The 26,277-nt window shown below is 44.5% G+C and overlaps 1 protein-coding gene across 1 annotated transcript; it reads right to left on the bottom strand.

The window, feature by feature from the left end:
- Nucleotides 1-3,250: 3,250 nt before the first annotated feature.
- On the bottom strand, nt 3,251-24,756 carry kbtbd2 (kelch repeat and BTB (POZ) domain containing 2). The gene is made up of 4 exons (XM_079490164.1): nt 24,493-24,756; nt 15,134-16,043; nt 9,289-9,454; nt 3,251-8,174 (listed from the first exon to the last, which is right to left on the bottom strand). The coding sequence occupies exons 2-4, from the start codon at nt 15,304-15,306 to the stop codon at nt 6,618-6,620; spliced, it is 1,896 nt and encodes a 631-aa protein (XP_079346290.1). The 5' UTR covers nt 15,307-16,043; nt 24,493-24,756; the 3' UTR covers nt 3,251-6,617.
- Between the last annotated feature and the right edge of the window lie 1,521 nt (nt 24,757-26,277).

Raw genomic sequence — 26,277 nt, 5'->3', positions numbered from 1 at the left:
GTGGGGTGGGTCCATCATAGACCCAACCCCACACAAAGTGTTTGGGAGGTTCATGCAACATTCCATTATTTTTGATCAAAACAACAATTATTCTACATTCTCTTAGTAGACTAAGTAGACTTTCTTGTAAATTAAACTAATGCAGATGTTTAACAATATTGTAACTCTTGAGAGCGTAAAATGAAACCGAATGGACGCGCTGCGCTCTCAAGAGTTAAAGGACCACTGGTGGTCCCCGGACCACTGGTTGAAAACCACTGCTTTATATGGTACTTCTACTCATAGGCAAACATATTAGCTTACGTTTCTTTTAGAAGTAAAGTCTACAATTTTAATAGAGGACTTTCACTGTGTTTGAACCGTTTAATGAGCAGATAAAATTGGATCTGGAACACTGATAAATGTACAGTATCCTCTTTATGGGGTTTTTCTTTTCTCCTGACTGGATGACATTTAAAGGTATATTCAGTGATTTGACTTAATTCAAATATCACTTATTTTTTCTGGATAATCCTCCCTACTATAGAGTGTGCTGACCATATAAGGAGTTCCTCCCTGTCCCCAGTGAGCCTCTGGGGTCAAAAAACCCTAGTTTCAGTTTTGGTGGCGGGTGGCAAAACCTTCATCCAATCAGGATGAGAGGGGCCTTCCTCCAATCATGATCGAGTGGGGGTGGGCCTTGGTGCACATGCTGTTGGCCTGTTGCACTTCCCCCCACTGTAGAGCGTGCATGTGCACATTTTGTTACCCGGGCGGACTGGGTGGTTTTCCAAATCACCCAAATCACTGAATGCTCCTTTAAATAGAGGGTATGCGCATGCATAAAGTCAATGGCAAATCGAGTGGCAAATCGATTGGCAAAGTGAGTGGAAAAGTGAGTTTAATGTTGTTTAATATTGTTTAATGCAATCAGACAGGACATTTCTGTTTGGATGTATGGGCTGTCAAGGCCAGAAAGTTGTTTTTTGCCACTCAGTAGGCGTTCCCGCATATGTTCCGGGTATGATGATGATGTCACACGCATATCCTCTATTGTAACCTGAAAACGTAATATTAACGAGCTGATACAGGGAGACCTCTGTTACTCACACACATAGCAATTTACTATATCAGAATATAGAGTTTTAATGTTAAACACTTAAATCCTAGACTTTGTAAATTGGACCAGTTGGCTCTGGGTCCCCCCATCATGGAAACAATAATGCCCTTAAGGCTTTTTGTGTAATCATTTTAGCTAGAGGCACAATATAATATAGCATATCAAAATCGCCATAAAAATTCCATATCAAATCAATCGATCTAAAAATAATCCAAATTATTTTCAGATATCGATGACGCAATAATAATATGACCGTCAATGGCTTTGTACTCACAGAGCAGCCAGTCTGCCTGTCTGTCTTTTTAAAGGAGAATTCCATGCTAGAAGGCTTTCTTACCTTTATTTGTAGTTGTTACATCCCCACCAAAGAGGTCCAGGTGTTATTTTGTGCAAAAGTGCATTAGGCTATTTCCCCTATAATATAAGCCCTCAATGGGGGTTGGGTTTTTGTGCTAATTCGCTTATTTCCATCGAAATAAGTAGTAAAGTGTGCCGGTTGGGATACTATTTACATTATGAAGAGAGGATATAGCATATACAAAAATAAATGATGGAAATACGCGAATTAGCACAACACCCCATAGCCCCATTCAATTAAATGCAATTCAATTCAATTCAACGAGGGCTTATATTAGGGGAAATAGCCAATAATGCGCTTTTGCACAAAATAACACCTGGACCTCTTTGGTGGGGACTTAACAACTACAAATAAAGGTAAGAAAGCCTTCTAGCATGGAATTCTCGATTTACTTTCACTAACAAAACAAAACAAAAATAATCAGCAATGACTTCAATATAATAATGTAATATATTACCAATAGATTACATTATCAATCATATATATTATATATATATATTGAGCTCATTGCTGATTTTTTTTAATAGGCTGATTCCCCTGCAAATAATCAGAGAGTGGATATCTGTCATAAAGTCAATATTGTGCATCTCTATTTTTTGAGTGGTGTAAACCACTCCTACAACTGGCTTTGTTAGTTTACGTGTCTGTCCGTTTACGTGTCTGTCCGTTTAGTTTACGTGTCTGTCCGTACCAAAAAAAATCACACCCGGGTGAACAGGGTGAACATAGCAACCATGCTCATTTTTTCTGCACAAACAAAGCCAGGTAATGAAATCACACCCGGGTGTGATTTCATTACGTCAGACATGATTTCATTACGTCAGACAGACCTTACACCACTCAGTTCACACGGGTGTGATTTTTTTCTGCACAAAAAAGCCAGTTGTAGGAGTGGTTTACACCACTCAAAAATGAGCATGGTTGCTATGGTCACCCAGTTCACCCGGGTGTGATTTCATTACGTCAGACATTACGTCAGACCACAGCTGATCAGTCTATATAAGACCTTACACCACTCAGTTCACACAGGTGTGATTTTTTTTAGCATCACTAGTGTATAATCATACCACTGTACCAATTGCAAACTGTTAAATCAATCCACATCACTTCACCAAAAATAGCCCATCTACAGGCTCCCAACACAGCGGACAATATAGATGCTGGGATTCAAATGAACAAACAAAGTTTGTTTTAACCAAGTGAAACTAGCCTATCTACAAACTATCAATTCATTGAGCTTCAGCTTGTAGATCAGAGATGGCGATATATACACACACTTTATACCGGTGGTTCCCAAAGTGGGGTCCGGGGACCCCCAGGGGTACTTGAGGGAGTTCCAGGGGGGACCCAGCTAAATGATCATTTGGAACCAAATGGACCCTTATGGGTCTGTAACTCAGAGAGTGTACAAATGGAACCAAATGGACCCGCTTGGTTCCATTTGTACACTCGGTTAAATTAGCATTGATTTTACAATATAAATTGGGGGTCCCAGAGATAGAAATGCTATTAAATGGGGGACCGTAGACTAATGCATGTCAAACTGGGGGTCCTTGAAATTAAACGGGTTGAAAATCAAGACATAAAAATCTTCTCTTATGGGGGTCCCTGGCATGTCTTTTCAAATGGGGGTCCATGGGCTAATTAGTGTCAATTTGGGGGTCCTTGACAAGTTGACATGACAAAGTTTGGGAACCACTGCTTTATACATCTCAATATTTTCAGCATAACAACATTTCCAAATCAATTTGCATCAGCACAAAGAAAAACAATAAAACAGGAGTCAGTTTCAGGAACGTTTTTGGTATGTTTTTTTTTAATAAATTAACGTTCATTCAAAATACAGTGCCAAAGGAATATGATGCAGCCAAACATGCTAGTAAAGTTTACTCATGAAGCACCTGTGCTCATGTTGTGTTCTTTTTTTTATTATTATTTTCCCCGTTTTCGTTTTTTTGTTATTTTAAAAGGTTGGAGGAAGACCCCTCTCCTCCTCCTCCCACCCACTCCACGACTGCTAGTGGTTGCCGGGACGATTTCCATAGCAACAAGCTCTGGGCCAGCCCTCTCCTCAAGACCCAATCAGCAGCAAAGATTCCTCAAAAAACAAAAACAAAAAAAAAACACTCAAGGAAAAATAAAATAAGTTGAAATCTTACAGGAAAGAATGATTTCTACACACAGTCACTCTACAGTAATGTCTGGTATTGGATTTAAAAAAAGGGGGGAAAAAAAGACACTAAAAATAGACCTGTTATCCCCCCGCCCCCACACTAGAACAGTTGTCTTTTCAACATATGAAAAATATATATATATATATTTTATATTTATATATCTCAGCAGCTTAGAAATAAAAATGCATGAGCGCCCCCACCCCCTTTAAAGAAAAGAAAAACCCAAACTATGGTATTTGTAATTTGAGAGTGGAGTTGTGGTGTGTCGCTTTCTTGCAGAGACAAAGAACAAAAAGATGAGATGGAAAAGAGGAGAAAAAGACAAGAGACTGGGGACTGGGGGGGCATAGAGCTAAAAGGAGGAGAGCTGGCAAAAAATCAAAACGAAGCCATCATGATGCTGGTGATATGGAATGAAGTGTGTAAACTGACAGACGTGTGGAAGACTGCTGCAATGTCCTCAATGTTCATAATATTAACCGAGAATGGACCCTTAACTCAGAGCGTACACATGGACCCTTCTATACTTTTGACACTGTTGAAAAGGAACACTGTAGGTTACTTTAAACTCTGTGGTTATACGACTGTGTCGCTTGCCAAAACAAATGTGACCTACTGTACACAGGCTAATAACACGTAACAACCATTTTGCTTAGTCTTGCATTAGCCACATTTAGCCAGATGATCAGAGATCGATCTCTACCTACTGACACATCTGGTGACGTTTAAATACAGTAGATGAGCTGAAGTGGGTGGAAACCATTAAAGAATAATAATAAATAAGACAACGGCAGCAGAACGGCAGTGGTGAATACATAACGTGTCTAAATGAATGGGCCTGTAAAAAAAAGAACATATTTTTTTTTTAGCTTAAACATTATAAATGACAATTCTGACCATTTGTCTCAGTCTATTTGGCTGCTTTCCCCGAGTGGCATGCAGGGAAAAAAAGGGAACAGGCGCGTATTTATTTAGTGGAGTATGCATGCTCGCCAATACTGGGACCGTGGGATGCATCTGAAACACATCTCGTGTCAGGCCCACCCGTGCATCACAGTACCAATGCAAAGACTTGGGTGAACCCTTCATATTGGTACGTCACCCAGACGTTATCAATAGGTAGACATATGTGATCGTCTGGCTATGGCGAGACTACGTTTTGGCAAGAGAGACCGTCCCGAGTATATACTAGGCTGAAGGTTTTGTGCTGCGGCAGGCTGAAGATGGAGGGAGGCATGAAAGGATGGATGGAAGGAAGGATGGAAGGAGAAGTGACTGGGACAGAGAGGTTAAGGGAGGGGAGGTGCTATAGTGGAGTAGGGGAGGGGGGCTGACTGGACCTGCAGTCACCTCCTACAACCCCATGCTGAACCTCCTCTCCCTCGCTGCCGTTTCACCCCTCCTCCTCACGAGTACTCAGTCCACAAACGTAACCCAACCTCCATTCCACTGTTTCTTAGAGGGAACACGTACCGGTCTTGTTCATCCAAATATGTTTACTCATCGTGTGGAGTATAACGGAGCACGTGGCTCTTTTTTTACAGCGTGGGCTCTGTACAGTAGGTTAGCCTTGCGTAATAGTCTGTCTGTGTCCGCTCTTAATCACGCAAACTGCTGGACCGATCCAGTGCCAATTGTTTTCCCCTTTATTTATATGTTTTTGACATTAAGTCAAGGGTGCTCACATCAGGCTGAAACTATGGCCACATTTGGAGTCATATGTCAGAGTTATCAACTGCATACATGCAGCCGGTGGGTCATTCCACAGTGAATGGGTGGAATCCCTTAACTACGACTTCCCACATTATGTGGACTGTGCATCCAGTGGGGAAGTCGGATGATGCAGAAGTCTGAGATCTGTAGATTCTTCTTCCCCAGGGCATGACCCGTGACAGTGAATTACTATTATTACTTTCAATAGCCGTCACATTTTCACATTACAGTAGGTCTGATTACATACTGTAGGGATATGGATCAGTGGCTCAAGGAGGCACAGTTTCTTCTCTAATCTTAAGACTTTGATCAACAATTTGAACTTTAACATCCCTATTCTGGGGGGGGGTTCCGCATTTCAAGAAATGTAGCAGGTGTACAAGCTCAAGAGTGAGCGGTGTAAAGTCAGATGGAAAGAGAAAATGGCCCAAGTGACGTTGCTTCACGAAAATTCACGGTTCGATCCAGGGGCATCAAGCCCTTTAAACAAACTCACGCTCCACATGACGAGTGAACACATGCAGATTTCTAAAACCAGCAAAGTGACCCTTTAATTAAACAAGGTATTCAAGATGTCTGCCGTGGATTTGCTCTAACTTAGAGGACACATCGTTGAAGGCCCCCCCCCCTCCCCCACAGTTGTTGACTTAAATATAGAGACCAGTTAATTGTGCTTCCCAGAAAAGAATCTGTTAAGCACTGAAGAGACAGAAAGAGAGAGGGAGATGCAGTGGACAATGAACTGACAGTGGTGAGGCAGTAGACAAGATGGATGAGGGAGGGGGATTGGTACAGTTGCCATCGTCATTCCAAGGTGGTTTGTGTTTTCTCAGTAAGTGCTTCATCATCATCATCATCGTCATACCCACAAATCTGTTGATGTTTAGATTATCACATTGTAGACACAGTATGTTAGAGCCGTTTTAATATCTTATGTGATGCCACATCTGACAAAAAAAAGAAAACAACAAAGAGGTTTTTTTTCTTCAGATTACATTTTGTTTCTTTTTTTTTTTTTTTTTTTGGAAGGGTGGAAGATGGGGGGGGGGGGGGGGGGGTGCGTTCGTTTCCCTCCAAGCTCATCTTGGAGGCGGCATCAGTTTTCTCCACAGACAGCGGGAACTGTAGTGAAAGAAACCGTAGCCTTGTCGTGTTCCTCAGAGCCCTCCAAGAATGCACACAATATGAAAGCCATTTACCAGGCTAACGCAGTACTGATCCGTCCACCCTGCCGTCCAGTGAGGAGGAGGTCAAAGGTGGAGAGTTTTAAGAGCTATACGTGTGGCAGAGACACCATGTCCCCGTCCATCTCGAACTCCTCCGCCCCCTCCGGCGAGAAGAGGCATGTGGGCAGCTTCCACGGCGACTCCTCCAGACAGGAGGGGTAGAGCTTGCCCACGGCGCAGCGGAAGTCCTTGCCGAGGTCCCAGAGCACGCGCTCGGACACGGGCTGCATCAGGTACCAGCGGTCCAGCTCCACGTCGTACTGGTAGATGGCGTACTTGGCGCGCTCGTTCATGTGCGTCTCGCGCATGAAGATGCACAGCGAGTTGAGCAGCACCACAGCGCGCACGCACGGGTCCGAGTAGCGCTTGGCGGGGATGTTGGCCGCCAGCCGCCACTCGTTCTTGTTCACGTCGTAGATCTCCACGGTGACGGAGGAGCCGTCGATGGTGCTGGTCGGCAGTCGCACGCCAGAGTTGCTCACGACGTGGAGGCCGCCGATATAGAAGATGAGGTCACCGAACACGGCCGCGGAGGCGAAGCAGCGGCTCGTCTTGCGCATGGCCATCTCCACCCACGTGTCGGCCCGTGGGAAGTAGCAGTACATGAGGTCGTGGGTCATGACGTAGATGCAGTCGTGCGCCGCCACAGACACACTCCAGTTCCAGGCGAAGGGCAGCGGGCTCATCATGCTCCACTCGTCCTTCTCGCAGTCATATCGCTCCACCGTGCGCTTGTTCAGCTCGCCGCCCACGTTGTCGCCGCCGATGGCGTAGATGTAGCCCTCGCAATAGACCAGCGAGGGCTTGATGCGCGCGCACAGCATGGGCGTCTTGGGCACCCAGGCGTTCTGCTGGGCGTCCAGCCAGAAGAAGCTGTCCACTGAGCGGAACACGGCCTGCAGCTTGCCCGTCTTGCCGTGATTGGCCAGCGTGTTCTTCAGGGGGATCTGCCCGCCTGCGATGTAGACGTCATTGTCAGGGGTGACCAGCGTGCCGACCTTCTGCAGGTCCCCTGGCGGGTTGCTGAGTTTGTAGACCTTCTCGGCCTGCGGGCTGTAGCACGCCACCGTGTGGTTGTGGCTGATGACGTGGCCGCAGTCGCTGGGCGACTCGGCCGCAGCCTCCACAAATATGAGCATCTCCTCTTTGGTCATGCCCAGGCGGGGTTTGAAGAACTTGGGCATGGACTTGTAGAGTCCCTGCACCACCACCGACTTGTCGTTGGGCGGGAGGCCCTGGAACCAGGCGCGCTGCGTCACCTCGGACAGCGCGTCGATGCGGATCTGGCTGAGCACCGAGGACAGGTGCTGCGAGCGCGACTCCATGTTGTACTCCAGCCACAGCATGGCCGCCTCGCGCACCGTCTCCTCCTTCTCCACGTTGAGGTTGTCACTGCTCAAGACGTCGACCAGCAGCTCGTGGGAGAGCTGCAGGAAGGCCTCCTGGCGGTAGACGGTGGGGAACTTGTGCTCCACCATGCGCTTGGCGATCTGCTTCAGCTCGTTGCAGCTGAACAGGTCGCCGAAGCTCAGCAGGCGCACGCAGTTGTCCGCGTTGATCTTCTTCACCAGGTAGTCTCGGCACTGTAACAACACATCCTCCACCTGGGCCGGGAAGTAGGAGGAGAGGACAGACAGTTAGATGGGTGGTTAATTTGACCCGAGATCGGATTCTAAAAATGTCTTCTACATCCTGACAGTTTTCTGAAAAAGCTATGTTTCTATGTCAGTCGTTCTTCGATTTTTCAAAATATCTTTCAATAGCTAAAGCATAACATAATGCTAACACCAAAAGGGGTTCCCACCCAGAATGGGTTAAAAAGACAGAACAGACATGTAATAAATAAAAAATATATATATGTTTGTTTTCTTATAAAGCTCGTTCTCTAAAAAAATTACATCATTCAAGATTTCATTTTCTTCTATAATTAAAGTAGTATTAAGTATTTAAAACCGTTTTTTGATTTATTCTTGATGATTATGGCATACAGCTCATGATCAAAAACTCCCATCTCAAAATATTATAATATATGTCTGTGATATATGTCTGTGTACGGACAAATTTGATGTCTCCCCACGACCCAAACTAGTGAAAATAGCCGAAAATATCCGAAGCCACTACTACTTAATCATTTGTCTCTTTTTGGTGATTTCTTCATGAAATAAAAAAAATCATTGCATTTCTTTTTTAACACATTAAAATGTTTTTCTAAAATTCTAAATTCTAAAATTTGCCCATACGGACAAGACCAGGTCTATGCCACGTACGGACATATAGAGCGACGCAGTCCCGCCCCCTACCAGGGCCCAGGAAATAATTCCCAATGCATTTTTCCCATAGACATTTCAAAAAGTATTTATTTAAAGACCTTTTAAGCGTCGTACAAAGCCAACTCGAGTTGTGACAAATCATGACAATAAACACAATATTTTGGACCAAACAAATAATTACAAAGAAGAAAAACAACAAAAAAGGTGTTTCTAATTATTTGTTCGGCCCGAAATTTTTTGTTTGTAGTCATGATTTCTCACAACTTGAGTTGGCTTTGTACGACGCTTAAAAGGTCTTTAAATAAATACTTTTTGAAATGTCTATGAGGAATAAATAAATACTTTTTGAAATGTCTATGAGGAAAATGAACGGGGAATAATTTCCTGGGGCCTGGTAGGGGGCGGGACCCGGGACTGCGACGCTCTATTGACGGCCCCTGGAACTGACCTGTAAGAAGCAGGCGGTCTCATACAGCGGCTCCACGGTGCTGTCGTTGATGGCCAGGTTCCCCGTGTAGGCGTAGGTGATGATCACCTGCAGCGTGATGGGGTCCACGTTGTGCAGGTGGACGTGGGTCTGGTTGCTTTCGCTGAGGCCGCCCATGAACATGGCCCTGGTGGAGGAGAGTCAAAGACAAATACAGGAAGAGTTTTATTCTGTACGCCCATGAACATGGCCCTGGCGGAGGAGAGTCAAAGAGAAATACAGGAAGAGTTTTATTCTGTACGCCCATGAACATGGCCCTGGCGGCGGAGAGTCAAAGGACAAATACAAGAGTTTGATTCTGTACGCCCATGAACATGGCCCTGGCGGAGGAGAGTCAAAGGACAAATATACAAGAAGAGTTTTATTCTGTACGCCCATGAACATGACCCTGGCGGAGGCGAGTCAAAGGACAAATATACAAGAAGAGTTTTATTCTGTACGCCCATGAACATGGCCCTGGTGGAGGAGAGTCAAAGGACAAATATACAAGAAGAGTTTTATTCTGTACGCCCATGAACATGGCCCTGGCGGAGGAGAGTCAAAGACAAATACAAGAAGAGTTTTATTCTGTACGCCCATGAACATGGCCCTGGTGGAGGAGAGTCAAAGACAAATACAAGAAGAGTTTTATTCTGTACGCCCATGAACATGGCCCTGGCGGAGGAGAGTCAAAGACAAATACAGGAAGAGTTTTATTCTGTACGCCCATGAACATGGCCCTGGCGGAGGAGAGTCAAAGGACAAATATACAAGAGTTTTATTCTGTACGCCCATGAACATGGCCCTGGCGGAGGAGTCAAAGACAAATACAAGAAGAGTTTTATTCTGTACACTCAGCGACGGTGAATTTCAACTTGCTTCCATGTTTTTATAACCACAAACTCTTTCTACGTCCAGTTGTCACTCTCACTTACAATGATCTAGCGTGACTTACAAGTACGAGAAGCACAGTAAGCATGAATCTTAGTCAACACACAGGGTAAATAGTCAAATAAGTAGAGAACAATGCAGTGTAGTAAAATAAAAGATACCAGGTTATTATTGAACCGACCATCAGCCCACAAACACACACTCAAAATAACATTCTTAACATTGGTTCTCATGTGAAGAACAACAAAACTACACCTTACATTGTTATTCACCACCTATTTCTCGTTCATACTCCAGTCTGTGTTGTTCCTGTACCTCGTTACATGCAAGGTCATGCAGGCATGACCATCATTCTGAGTCACACGAATGCCTATAGACTTACACACGTCACACCTCATACACACGTCACACCACATGCACAAACACTATGGAACTGCTGGCCTATATGCGTTTGCAGTGGGAGCCGAGCCCTTATTACGCAATCCTACAAGCATAGCTCTCCCTCTGTCTCGGCAGAACTACATGACACACAGGTTTCCTTACTAAACCTGCAGCTGACTGATTTCCAGTCAAAGTTAAATGGAGAAGAGGGCAGCTGCTGCCCTCTTCTCCATTTAACTTTGACTGGAAATCAGTACATTCATGTGGCCAGCTATTGGAGCATTAGGGAAAAAATACCACAGGCGCTTGACCGGATGTTAGCAAACGGCTAACCAAATCTATTGCGGAAGGATCGCGACCACCCGAGGACATGAATTATTTTACCATGACTAGCGGCGGCGGGACTGCGTTCGGCCGTTAAAAACGCTTGTTGTGATTAGAGTCGTAATCTGTGATTTAGATTCAGAGATAAAAGGGGGAGAAGATTTCGGCTACTGTTCATTGTCAAATTAAGGGGGGGGGGGGGGTATAGCACACTCCGATATAGAATAAATATTATATAAAGCATTAAAAGACGGAGATCTTCGTCATGGGCAGACAACGGCTGAGTTTGAGAAGACAGAGATCTCCGTCTAAATGGTAAATGGTGCATTTATATAGCGCCTTTATCCAAGGCGCTTTACATAGATTGTGCATCAATTCACCCATTCATACACCGATGGCGGCGGAAACCATGCAAGGCACCAACCAGCACATCAGGAGCAATTTGGGGTTCAGTGTCTTGCTCAAGGACACGTCGACAGATCTGGGGGAGCCCGGGTTCGAACAGGCAACCTTGCGGTTACCATCCAGCCACTCTACCCCTGAGCCACCGTCGCCCCGTCTAGCGCAGTCAAAGTGTTAAAACAGAGCACGGCTCCCTCTATCCTTAGAGGGAGGGAGGCATGGTAGGGGGGCGTGGTAGGGGTGAAGAGTGGAAAGGAAGTAAGCGAGGAGGAGAGAAAATAGTGCGAGTGTGTGAGGGTGCCAAGAGGAAGCGATGGGACACCTATGAACCTTGGAGGGGAAATGCCTGGCATGCTCGCCTCTCGCTGGATAACGAGAGTGCGTGGGGAAACACTAGGGGAAGTCCTGGAGATGGCAGAGAAGAGAGGCGAGGCGTTCACTGTTCAGGACGTTTTTGAATATGACAGACCTACTGCAAATGCTCACAATGTGGTCACCTTATCACCTAAATCTGGAGTATGAATAGGCTTTAAATCGTTTCCACACACTCCAATCCAACATCATGGTCTTGAGCTCTACAGTGTTAGCCAAGCTGTCGCACCGCAGTGCTTCTTTTTTTTATTTTTTTAATGTAATTTTTATCCCACGATTTTGTAACCTATTTTTCACCCCTGTGTCAATTATCTAATGTGATCCTGGGCTCTACACAACCTCCGCCAAACTAGTCCCCATATATGGGGGACATGGGGAGAGCAACGGACTTGAACTCATGCTTCCTTCATGCGAGTGTCCAAGTTGCTCCTTTACACCCGACAGGGGGGAGTTTCGCTGGTTGGACGTAGCGTGTGGAAGGAACACGTTATTTCAACCAGTTCCTTTCCCCTCCATCAGGTGCCCCGGCTGGCCAGGGGGAGGCAGTTTAGAGACCAGGATTACTGCATGTTTTTTGTGAGGGTACCTACCCTAGGGGACACGGGGATGCAAACACGCCGCCAGCACCCACAGCGTCCCGAGCGGGAATCGAACCCAGGACCTTCTAGCTGTGAGGCGACAGCACTACCAACTGTGCCACCATGCCCCTACCGCAGTGCTTCTACGTAGCTGGTGCGCTTCTTGCCTTTCGTGGCTTTGCCCTGTGTTGCTCCCATAGCGTCAGTTTGCCCCGTGTTGCTCCCATAGCGTCAGTTTGCCCCGTGTTGCTCCCATAGCTTCAGTTTGCCCCGTGTTGCTCCCATAGCTTCAGTTTGCTTGCCACTAGTACTGCAGGTGATACAGGGCGTGACACTCTGTTTGCTACAGCTCATTTTCACACTGTGTCATCATTAAGGTTTTCTGTGATTGTATAAGCCAAGTCCTGACTGAGCTCAGTAAAACAAATTCCCAATGCTGTAGGCCAACTTTAACCCATTTTGGGGCGGGAACCCCTTTTGGTGTTTTAACTAGCATTATGTTGTACTTTAGCTGTTGAAAAATAGCAGATCTACAAGCTCATAGCGCGGCACCGAGTGCCGCGCTACGAGCTTGTAGATCTGCTATTTTTGAAAAATCATGAAAATGTGCCTCAAATATTTGAATATATATTCTTTCAGAGTTTCCGTTTTTAACTAAAATCTTTGCTTCTGGGGGGTCCCTGGAACAACATATTTTCAGATGGGGGTCGGCGGCCTATTACATATAATTTTTGGGGTCCTTGACATGAAATATTGAGAACCACTGATATAGAAACATGAGGTTTTTCAGAAAAATTGACATGATACAAAAAAGGCATTTTTTTTTAATTTCGACGTCAGGCCTAAATGGGTTAAAAGCAGACAGAGTATATTACACTGATATTTTGTATCTTCTGTGATATGTCAAGTCTGGTAAATAGAAATAGTCATGGAGGTTGTGTATGCTCCCTATTCTGAATGTTTGATGACACATTGTACATAAAGACATGTTCATTCAATTGTGTAACACATGTATTTAGGGTGGAAATTGTGAATGCTGAAGCAAGGGGGTTGCCTATGGCGCCGTACAAGCTGCAACACATCTCATTATGCAACCACCTGCTTAGACATGAGGCCCCAGGTTCTAACAGGGGATCCTTCCATAGAAGTGCGTGCACACACGCAGGCACACACACACACACACTTGTCATAAAAGTCATAATCATGTCCATGTTGAAAAATGATAATACAAAAAAATAAAAACAGAAATAGCAGATCTAAAAGCTTACAACGTGTCACGAAGCGTGTAGATCAACTATATCCGCTATTCTTAAAGTATAAAATGCCAGTAATTTAAATTAGTTATTTGTCATATCTGCCCCGTGCACCATTTTATTACGAAGCCTAAAAGGCAAACAGAAATGTAATTTCTATTCATAATGTTCCAATGTCCAATGTCAAAGACACAATTATGATCGTTAATGGCAATTATTTGTGTGAATGTGTAATCGTGACAGCACTAAGAGGCTAGCTACTAGTACACTTAGGTGTGTGTGTGTGTGTGTGTGTCAGTGTTAATATTTTCACAATATTTTGTGTTATTCTTTTGAATAACACACCATTTAGTCTTAGTCCTATTTAGTCTTCTGAAAAACCTTAGTCGACTTAGTCTTTAGTCTTAGTCAACAAAATGAACAGTGTGTGTGTGTGTGTGTGTGTCTCTCTCTAAGACGTGGTACATTATTCATTGCAACTGTAGGAGGTAAAGCCTTGACGATCATAACACTGTGACGAGCAGTACAATGCACTCAGACCAGATGATACTCGGCAGGGCAGGCAACAGTAGAGGAAACACTACTAGAAGTAGAAATAGAACCAGGGCAGCCTGGATCATACCAACATTTTAATTATTATCACTTTACAGAAAATATTCACACTGTGATGATGCTCGATGAACTCCATGATTTGGAGAAGATACAATGATATGATTTATTCCACATTTGACACAATTGTATACATTAAAATGTGTCCGCGACACAAAATGCCTAAAGTATCGCTAATATTATGCGGTAAACCTTGAAGTTACGACATCCAGTAACACATGGACCATAGGCACCGGAGGGGGGGGTCATTTGGGTCTGAATGTCCCCGCACTATTCAGGGCGGGAAACCCTTTTGGTGTTTTAAGCATTATGTTATGCTTTAGCTGATGAAAAATGGTAGCCTGGCTAATAAGCCAGACCGAATCAGCCGTTGGCAAAAAAAAATTGCCTGCCGGCGGATTACGGTCTGGAGAGGCCCATTTCCTACACCAGAGAACTGGTGTGGCCAATCGGGACACGGTATGCAATATGGGCGGGCTTTGGTACAGTGACGTTCAATGCTTGAGACCTTTGACTGACAGTAGCTCTGACCAATTGTGTCAAAGAGAAAATGTTTGAACCCGCCCCCCGGGAAACAAGATCCATACACAGCATCTCCAGACTCAAATACCACACGACAGTGTGATTTGAGTCTGGCTTATTAGCCAGGCTAGAAAAATAGCAGATCTACAAGCTCGTAGCGTGGCACCGAAATATCATGAAAACGTGCACATTTTTTAACATAGATTCTATCACAGCGAACATTTTTAACACCTTAATTCAAATCTTTGCTTCTGGGACAACATATTTTCAGGTGGGGGTCGGCGGCCAATTACATATAATTTTTGGGGTCCTTGACATGAAAATGTTTGAGAACCACTGACATAGAAACATCAGGATTTAGACGACTTTTATAGAATCGTCCTCAGGTCTAAATGGGTTAAAATACAATCGCGCACAACTTTACATAGCCGTTGTTTACTTCCGGTTCACGGCCCGGGAGGGGTATTATGTGTACAACGAGTATAATGATCTCACCTGAAATAGGAGCTGCAGGTCGCCAGGACCATCTTGTGGCAGGGGAACTCCGAGTCTTCCACCAGCAGAACCACATCCGTGAGCAGCTTCTGCTCGTAGAAGAACTTGAGCTGCTCCAGGAGAGAGACAGCGTAGTCCGTGTTGACCGGCCGGCGCTCACCTACATCCGACATGGTCGCGTCCCATGAATCCCGCCCCAGGTTTGAACAGAGGTCTCACCGCCGGTTAAAAAACCGGACTCACACCCGAGCAGGAAAAATATATATATTATATGAAGATGAGAAAAGTTGAAGGAAAAAAGGCGGGGGGGGAGGGGAGGGGGGAAGGGGGTGGGGGAGGGAGAGTGACACCAACACCTCCACTGGTGCAAGTTGAGGCGTTTACAGCTTTCACCGGGGGTGGGTGGGGGGAGGGGGGGCCTACCCCTAATGAACCAGCTCCTTTTTTTTGTAACGATGGAGGTTAGACAAGAGGCAGAAAGACCGGCTATCTTTCTCTCTTGGTCTTCTGCGTTCCTTCCTGGGCTGGGGGCAGAGGTTCTGAGGATGCCCCTCTGTAGCTCAGAGTCCAGGTGGCGCTGGGGGCAGAGGTTCTGAGGATGCCCCTCTGCAGCTCAGAGTCCAGGTGGCGCTGGGGGCAGAGGTTCTGAGGATGCCCCTCTGCAGCTCAGAGTCCAGGTGGCGCTGGGGGCAGAGGTTCTGAGGATGCCCCTCTGCAGCTCAGACAGAGTCCAGGTGGCGCTCAGCACTGAGGTTGTTGCTCGCCTTGTGCGGTGCGCCCCTCGCGTCTCTGCGGCGAACGGTTGTCTGAGGTCTCTCTGTGAAGCGTTGCAGGAGAGGGGCAGGCGGGGGTGCTGGAGGTAGAGGGACAGCCACTCCTACTGGTGAGACACCGCTACATCAGTGCATGTCTGGAAAGACAATGGGGACAAAGAAACGATTCAAAACTACATTTAACAGGAGGATTTGATTACTTTAATATCCACTTGTTTATTTTGTCTTCGTGAAATACAGAATGACCCCTTTAACTAAAAATACAGCTCATGGATGCACCTTGGACGTATCCTCAGTGAGGTATCCTGAGGTCAACGGGGTTTCGGGTAGAGATGCAACCGATCCGATATTATATCGGGATCGGCCTCCGATCCAGCTTAATTAATGTATCGGAGATCGGATTTGACGCCACCGATACACGCTCCGATACAGGAGGGGGAAACGTGTTTAATGTTTACTACAGTCCGTTCTGCACAGACAGTGCAGTGAGCGAATCCAACCTCTAGTATGTACAGACTGCAAACAGAGACTATAGAAAAAAAGCCCCACTAAGGTGCAATATGCAAGAGAATGGAATCACTTACAGACTTAACAGTATTAGAAGTATAAAGTTTACCCGTCGTCGCACGGATCAGTCAAGTCACTGCATGCGCAGTTGTGTGGTGGAGACTCGATCATCTCCACACCACAGCTGCGTTCTGACATTGTTGTTGATGAGATTGCTCTTGTAATCCATTCTTCTGCTATATATTAACTGCACACACGTGCTGTTTAGCGCTATGTGATTCAATCTTTGTAACTTTATTATTGCCATTGAAAATGCTGCTGTGACGATGATGAAGAATAAGCGCACGTCGTCGTCGCGGTTAAATCCGTCTTTATATAATTGGCTCAGTTATCAAACCATGACATTGTTGTCAGAAGCTCAAATATTGATTCAGATTGTAAGTTTAGTGCAATTCTTAAGACAAAGACAGAGTTTGCAAACTAAAGTTGCATAAACACAACACCAGCACCATAACAAACGTCCTGAGACCTGAGGTATTTTTTTTCTCCCCGAGTTCTGTCGGTAAGGCTCAAGGCTTGTTAGCCAAGCTATTTTGTCACATGATAGCGCAGCTGATTCCAGGCATCACATTAGGGGTAAAAGGTACCACTGTACATAGCAATAATAATAATTACTATTATTATTATTAATAGACCATAGTATTAATTAACAGGTTACATGCAGGCATCACTTTAGGGGTAAAAAGGTACCTTTGCACATAATAATAATAATAATAAAAAAAACATAGTATTAATTAACAGGTTGCCATTTCCTTAAGGTTTACAGGTTAAACACTTCTTATTCTTATTTTTAAACACTTAACCATAAACATCCCCTCTTTGAATTTAAATGTAAGGCATTTGTACATTATTTGCTATTTAGAGATATGCTGTGTATTACAGCCTTGTGTAACATTACACAACAAACAATATTAATAGTATGACTGCTCTATTATTTGAAGCCTATTCTACAATTAAAAAAATCACACCCGTGTGAAGTGAGGGGCACTCTTATCATTGTACATCATCATGACGTAACATGTCTATTTGCTCAGACACTATGATGTAAATTCTCCATTCATTGTCAACAGGAATTTAATGTTTGTAAGACAAAAATCTACACTTAGCTGAATATAGGAGCGGCTTGCGCCCCTCAAAAATAAGGGGACTTCCCTCAAGTCAAACCACTCGTTAGTCAGACCCATGCTGCGGGTTACAAATCATCGTGGGCGTGGCTTGGGTTAGGTTAGGGTTTAGGATAGTGTTAATAATGGTCTGACTAAATTGAGATCTCTAACCAATGCCACGCTACCAAAAATAATGTCAATGCGCATTTTGTATTAAATGTTTTTGCTATGTAAAATATCGGATATCGGGAGTGTATCGGGAAATTTCAAAAATTAATATATCGGATCGGATCGGAATTGAAAAATCAGTATCGTTGCATCTCTAGTTTCGGGTCTACCAACATCATACCCCTCACTCAGGCGACCCAGCCGGGGTGATCAAGTCCCGACTTACGTCCCACTAGGGCAAAACCAGGGCCACACAATCCGTTGGAACTACTCCAGAACTACTCTGCCAGGGCTGGGAGGTACACTTCTGGCGCATGGAGGGACTAGGCTCTGTGGGTTGACTCCTAGTGTTGCGCGGGTCACAGTGTTTCATGACCCGCGGGTCCCGCATGTGATAATAATCTGACTCGGCCCAGCCCGCACCACAGCACCACATACATTTTCACAACTCGACCTGGCCCGCAACCCGCCATCATTAAATGCACGTCAAATATGTCTTTGAACGCGGCTTTTATTTGTCAAAAAGGTGCTTCTAAACTGTCTTAAGGCGAATAATATCACTGGCAAGCACGCATAGTCCCGGGTGTTTCGACCACCGCATCGATGCCATTCATTTGTCACACACGTGTGCGACATGGCAGATTGAGAGGAGACGGAGAGGTTGAAGGGAGAGAAGAAAGACTCACCCGTGCGTCGCAGACATAGCCTACAATATAACAAGACCTGAGAAAAACTATTTGAAAACGTTAGGCGCACGCGCGAGCGCACACACACAACAACACCCCCCCCCCCCCCCCCCCCCACTCACTCTGGAGTGAGTCAGAAGACTCAGAACACAAGAGGCAAGATGGAGTCCAACCATTTACTGATGACTTAAGTAGACATGAAACACAACTCACCACTGTTCAAGGACACACAGGGAAAGGGTAAAAAAAAGGTTTAGAACAGTCTGTCCGTTGTGGTGAGAAAAGTTGACAATGATAATTGTGTGAGGCGGCGGCCGCGCTACCGCTACGTGCCTGCGGGGTGTGCTCATGCACGCGCGTTGGGAGCGTGTGCGGCCCGAGCGAGAAGGTGGTGCTGCGGGCTTCGCTTGCTGCTTGAATGGCCCTCCTAAATGCCTCACCGAGGGTTTGTTGGGCTTCCTCCTCACGGAGGACACAGGCTGGGGCGCTAACCCATACTGCTCACCCGGGTGCCGTCTACATTCCGGCTGTCACCCGTCTCTCCGGTGGTCACCAGACTATACCTGGTTGTCACATAGTCTAATCCTACGAGTCACTATAAATAGAAGAATATATAGAATGAAATATACTGCTCGACAGAGATGTGCTTGGAATTCGTTGCGCTTTACAACCGGGTGCTGCTGGATTGAAGAGACCAGCTTGATTAGTTTGTTATTATTTATTGTAATTATTATTTTTACAGGGAAAAAGCTTTGTCATGTATTATTTATAAGTCAGTTCATAAGAAATGCTGCTAAGTGAGATTATTATAATGTTGCATTAGATAGAACAAAACATTAGCGGGTATAGTATTTTGTTCATTATTTTAAAACTTTGTTACATTTATAAGAAATTAAATTAAATTAAATAGGAGCTCCATGCACTTTTTCTTCTAGGGATGCACCGAATCTTCGGCCACCGAATAGTGGCAAAAATGCATATTCGAGATTCGGTTCAGTTGATTTTAGAGCAGAAAACGAATGGTCAAAGAACCAGGGTTACCTTTCGGAACCAACTGTTTCTTTGCGATGACGTGAACATATACCCCCACACAATCTGAGCCATCAGACCCCTGCATATCCCCAAACACTTCCTTCTTTCCACATGAGAAAAAAAGCACCGTCAACAATCTTGGTCTACCCTGACAGGTCACCAGCCCCTCCCTCACTCCTTCCCCTATCGCTCCCCCTTCTCCCCATCCTTCACACAGACAGCCAGACGATGTAGGATGAAGCTGCCTTTAGGGAGCAACCTGGCGGCCTGTCAGCATGCCAGGTTGCGCAAGCACCACTCTCAAGCACAACTAATCATACCACGAGTCCCCAAGAATTGCAAACATCTCTTGCTGATGTTTGCCGTTTATTAGCCTCGCCATCGGTGGGGAAACCCATTGGAAAATAGGGCATAGGAAGTGGGAGCCAACTTGTATTTTGCTAACCACCAACAGTGCAGAGGGGCGTTGCTCCACATTTGGTGATGTCAGTGTTCTCCGCTGTTTTCTACCAGGGAGGGGAGGAGGAGGGGGCGGGCACTCAAATCGGTGAACCAATAGGATCCACCGGCTGTTTGACTGGCACCCGCCCCTCTAGAATCACACAGGCTGGGGCAGGCTAGCTGTTTATAACATGCTCAAGCACTTTGAAACTATGTTTGGAAAAACACTATATAAATGGTAAAACATGCATTTAGATAGCGCTTTAATCCAAAACGCTTGTGCATTACATTCACCCATTCACACACACCAGGTAACGATTCGATTCTAGGATGCATTCATTTGCAATGCATCACACATGGCTACATTTTCCCCAGTCAATACAAGCAGTCGAGATATACTGAACATTATATTTTATTTAGAATTAAAGAGTATATAATATTATATATTTACAGTATTATAATTATATTTAGGCTTTGACTATCGATTATGTCACATTGCTGCATGGCCAAATCGTGATGCATTGCTGAATCGATTCTTTTTTTATACTACTAAAGCATTATTCATAGTCTGGATTTTCGGTGGTGAGGTGACCACCGAACTACAACATGACGTCACGCGCCGTGGTGAAGAGCAAACCACCGCCACCGCCCTTCTCTCTGTTTTTACTCACCACCGCTCAACGTTATTTCAGCTCACCACCGGAGCGATGGTCACCCCACCACCGAAAATCCAGACTATGAATGAGCCTTAACCCATTTTGACCTGAGATCAGATTCTAAAAATGTCTTCTACATCCTGACAGTTTTCTGAAAAAGCTATGTTTATGTCAGCCGTTCTTCGATTTTTCAAAAATAGCAGATCTACAAGCTCGTAGCGCACCACTCGGTGGTACGCTATGAGCTTGTAGATCTGCTATTTTTCAATAGCTAAAGCATAACATAATGCTAACACCAAAAGGGGTTCCCGCCCAAAATGGGTTAATTCTCACACACATGGATGGCGGAGGAAACCATGCAAGGCACCAACCTGCACATCAGGAGCAATTAGGGGTTCAGAGTCTTGCTCAAGGACACTTCGACATCAACTCTGGGGGAGCCCACAGGGATCGAACTTGGAACCTTGCGGTTGCCATCCGGCCCCTCTACCCCTGAGCCACTGCCGCCCAAATAAAATGTATCAATTCATTATGGAGACAACACACACACACGCGCGAAATGTTTCAGGCGTTAATGGGGTACAGAGCAAACCAGAAAAATGTACCGTTTCCATTTCCTCAGACACAAAGAAACACGCTTGTGGCTGCATGCCTACAGCTCCTCCACTCCTGTCCCCACTGACTCCAGCCTTTCTGGCAGGCTGCCACCATATGGAGCCTGAGGCACTTTTACTATCCATACATCCGTAGACGTAAAGTGCTGCGGTTTACAGCAACACCAATAAGGACAATACAAATACTTGTTTCTACAACGTCAGCTATTAACTCAAAGCATTATCTAATTTACAATCAGCAAAAAAAACACTTTATTTTTGAGCAGTGTTGACCATCATGTGCTTAATCTCTTAAAATGTACTTTCGATTTATAGCATTCGTCTACTCTGCTTAGCTTGCTCATTAGCCAGTCAAATGGAACGTTTGCCTGCCTTTAGCCAATCACCCAAATTCCCATGATCACGACACATAGCTTATGTTAGAAATGTCAACATCATCCGTCTCCAATGCATGAATGTCTTTCCACAGGTTTCCCCTTGCAAAATACGTTTGATCTCAATGGCATTTTACCTAAATAAATAATAATAATTATAAATTAACTGGCTTACTGTCGGTATCAGCTGAGAACGAGGGTGTCCTGTGTAACCCCTTTTCAATGTGACTGCTGAGGTACAGCAGTACAGCACAACGCCAAGCATCAGCTCCCAGTACTCATTTATACAACAAATTTGCAAACAAACCCGGAACCTTAAGTTGTGATACAAAGCCGAGTGCTCTACTGACTGAGCTACGACCAACATTTAGGGTAAGTGATATTTTGGGTTAAAATATGTGTTAAATAGCTGTATATTCTGATAGTACTCATTGCTATAGTCATATTTGTTTGTTCATTAACAGGCGACGGCGTCTCCCCATATCTCCAGCTCTATAATAAACATAATGTGCATCCAATCAGGAGAGAGAACTGAAAGTGATGACACAAATGAGCAGACACAATTGAAACCTGAACACTATCAAATTGAAGCTGATAAAAGGGTACTAGTCTCTCCCTATTGGAGATGCCCATCACTGAACAAACGCTCTAAAGCAAATTATTACTGTCACAATTGTATAAATATTAATAAATAACATTTTAACAAAAAATATGACTTATTCTAATTTAAATAAATACATTAAATAATGTACTTGTTGAGAACTACACATCCTTAGTTGAAGATAGACCATATGTGGGTTGAAAAACACCTTTCCTGTTCCCCAACTAAACCTCCAACTTCTGCTTCAACTCAAGTGCGTGCCACCCTACAGAAGTTGTCCGATGACTCCTCCATTGTGCCCTGGTAGCGTGGTGTGACAACCCTAAAGGCCTATTGACGCTCCGGTTTTAGGTGATAAGGTGACCATTCAAGCTCGACTCCAGTATTAGAACTTTAAGACCTGTCCTGCACTGTAACTTTTGTTACCGACGTCTGACCATTCCGACTCCTGTATGGAGCACTTGCACATGGACTATATAATACTTATTAATCATTTGTACAATACATTATGACAAATAAGTCCAAAATAAATGCAGATGGCAAGATCAGACTTTAAGTCTGCCTATTATTACTATTATGTATTTAAAAATAAAAGGTACATATTCAAATGTTTGAATGTAATGCAGTGGCAGTGCAGATATCTAGGGCCTTCAGATAACGTATTCATATTCTTGGGTTTGCGTGACTTGTACCTCTCCTGCATTTCATTATTCACTGCTGTTGGTGCTGCTAGCTATGACACCTGAATTACCCTCTGAGGATCAAAACTGGCACACAGTTTACCAACTGTGTGCCACTTCCCAAAACATGCAAAAGCAAACTGCTTTTGCATTGCATTTGCATGTTGCCTGCTGATTTTCCTTCTTTTTTTTTTAAAAATCACCTTTTAGATTTACGTTGTAGAAACGTACTAGAATTATATTAAATAATTGCCATATGTGAAATAAATACTAATCATTTATACTGTGGTTTTATGCGACCGGCCAGGCCCTCTGCTAGACTCATGGGCCATGGCTTGTTTATACCTGCAGCTCTATGCGTGCCGCTACCTACGCCTCTAACCGTAGGTAACACATTTCACATGGTAAATCAAGTGTTCACATTTTGTTTATGACCCACTAGCGGATGCATCTATTAAAAGGTGTAAAAATGGATGGCGATGGGACGGCCGCGCTAACCGTTAGCTTTAACCGTTATGTCCAGTTCCGGTGTCACAAGGAAAGTGGCGAGCTATCGAAATATGTGACTGCACAGCCTAGGTCACATCTTACAAGAACACCCGATGAAACTAAACAACCACACGACAACCATATTTATATACTGTAGTAATACTAATGCTAAACTGATAAGCCAGACTCAGATATAAATTAAACACATATAGGTGACATCGAGCCACCTATGCCACCTGGCTGGAAACAAGTTCTTGAGCTTAGCCCAGATACCCTGGGTAAATATAGATTTCATTTCATTTCATTTCATAAGCCACTTATGTCAACTTGTATATGTCAAGCATTCTGCATTGCCATTGTGTGTTTGAAATGAGTTAATAATTGATAATTATGTTGTTCCTCACACCCTGCATTTAACATGAATTCAGGGTTGTCCGCCAGCGATCCCTGGCGCCACAGACTTCGGCTGGTCACTAATGTCTGTGTGACACCTGTGTACAACTTCACTTTTCGCTAACGGACTAGCTTACATCTGCTAACGCACCAAATGACGCCACTTTCCTCCTGCCACAAGGCAGTTAGCCGTTTAATGAATACAACACAGCATCGTGATCAACGGGGTGGTGACAGTTACACCCGTTTGGTTCAGCAGTTGAAGCGAGGAGGACACTGTTCCAGTACATAGTAGAAACATAATAGCTTTGTGGCTAAACGTTAGCATCGAACACACATTAAAGGATGCCACAGTGACGTCCCACAAGAAATGGTGTAGTGTCACGAGGCCATAACAACATGATAATAACACATAATGTACTGATCGTTGGCTCAACATAACGGACATAACGTTGTCAAACTGTCTGAGTGAGAGGTGACGTATTGTCCACAACAAAAATAATTTAAATATATTTAACAATAACAAAAATAAAAAAGGACAATTTTCAACTACGACATTTTCGGTTTTGGGGAAAACACGTCACGTGACACCGAAGCAGCCTCGCGCATCACTTCCCACTAACGACTAACTGCATGCCGCTCAGTTGTGACGTCGCCGTCGCATCCTCGGGTCCCGTCGTCCTCCTAAACCGTTAGCTAGCTGTGTGTAATGTAGCTAAAAGCTAAAAAGATAACGTCAGCCCTGCTCTGAGCCCCGTCTGATCAAACACGAGCCTTACCGTCGTTCCCCGGTGTGTGTTCCACGCATGGAGTCGCTGCGGCCGGGCTCGTTGTCAGTGTCACCCACAGAGAGACGGTTCGGGTTCGAGTCCCTCCAGAGATGAATGGACAAGATGAAAACCGTTGGAAAAAGCGTTTGGCTACCAGAGCTGAGCAGCAGGCAACCTTACAGCGCATCGCCAAGAGGCCAAATGAGGATACTGGCTGGGCATGCGCACAACACGGTTCTTGAGAATAGGGTACCTTACTTTCCCCCCCTCTACTCTCCGAGAGAGGTGTGTGTGTGACATGTGTGTGTGTGTGTGTGTGTGTGTGTGTGTGTGAGAGGGATTTAATGAATATATTTTTTTGTATGTGTCAGTAATCAGTATATAGTCGAGTGTGCACTGTGCACTCACATTTCATGTGTATTTCGATCTTGGTACAATATTAGTGCCTGCCCCGCAACCTTGCCTCGATCCTTCCACATTTGTGATAGGAAAATTAGGCATTCAATTAAAATAAAATTAAGCTGAACATTAAAAAACAAACAAAAAAAACAATCATAATAATAAAGCTGTTACAAACTATGTAAAGGACCGTTTAAGAAATTGTATTTTATTTTATGTTAAAATAAAGGGCAGTCCATACTGTCTCTGAACACCGAATGGACTGCACTTACGGTGTCCCCCATCTATCCAGCTATTTAGAAAATGCATGCATCCGGCTTTGTCGAATGTCTACGATACAAACACAACTGGCCTGTGTTCGGGGTAGATACGCTGGGCAGAGAGGGTGATATGTGTCACCGGCTCACCACACACACTCCTATGGGCTGGGCGGCACATGTCAGCAGGGAGTGTTGGGCGGCAGGAGTAGGTCAAAGTCTCTACGTCCGCCCAGTGGGGCCTCCTCACTGGCAGCAGTGACAAAACAAAATTGGCATAATGACTACATTGAGGAGAAAAGGGGTAAAAAGTAAATTAAAAACAAATATATACAAATATACAAATATATAAATATAAAAAATATATATATATATAGCTGCAAGTAGTGATAAGATCGACAGGGCCAAGCAATAAGAAAAATCACACCCGTGGCCATGACCCGTGTCAACTGAGCGGCGCAGGATGGTCAACAACACGGCTGGCTGGCTGGCTGCTGTTATAGTTATAGTGCTCAGTGTGAATGGCCCTTTTAGGCTGCTCAACAGTGCCACTTTAGGTCACCCAGTGGTATTGCAGCTGTTCGTACCCCAAACAGACCCCAAACAAACCCGCTTTTTCTTATTGCAGCATTCCTTGGCCCCTCTTATCGCTGCTTGCAGCTATTCTTATTTTTTACAAATTTCTTCACGTACAAAGTGACAGATGTGTTCCGCATGATCCAAGGCACATGTGTAAACAAGTTCCATGGCTTTTGGCCAAACAAGGCATGGGTTATGCCTGTTCAAAGTGCCCTTTATCGCTGCTTGCAGCTATATATATTTTACACATTTTCACGTACAAACTTCTCTTCAAATGGGATTTCAGATAATGGTCTATAGATTGTGTGTAGAACGTTTCACTGAAATTGCTCAAAGATCCTGGCAGAAAATCTGAGGGCAGAGCTAACTGGTCAAAGTGACAGGAGGAATGAGTTATGCCTGTTCAAAGGTTATATTTTCAAACGATTTCTATAGCGCCCCCCTTTGGCCAATTGGAGTAAGACTGGTTTCTGTGCTATTTGGCATGACCCTCTATACCATACTGTAAGTTTTCATAACTATGTGACATAAAAGCTTAATTTTTTCACTTACAAACTTC

The sequence above is a fragment of the Electrona antarctica genome (assembly GCF_951216825.1).
Source record: "Electrona antarctica genome assembly, chromosome: 20".
Lineage (NCBI taxonomy): Eukaryota > Metazoa > Chordata > Actinopteri > Myctophiformes > Myctophidae > Electrona > Electrona antarctica.
This window is presented reverse-complemented; position numbering and strand designations above follow the sequence as displayed.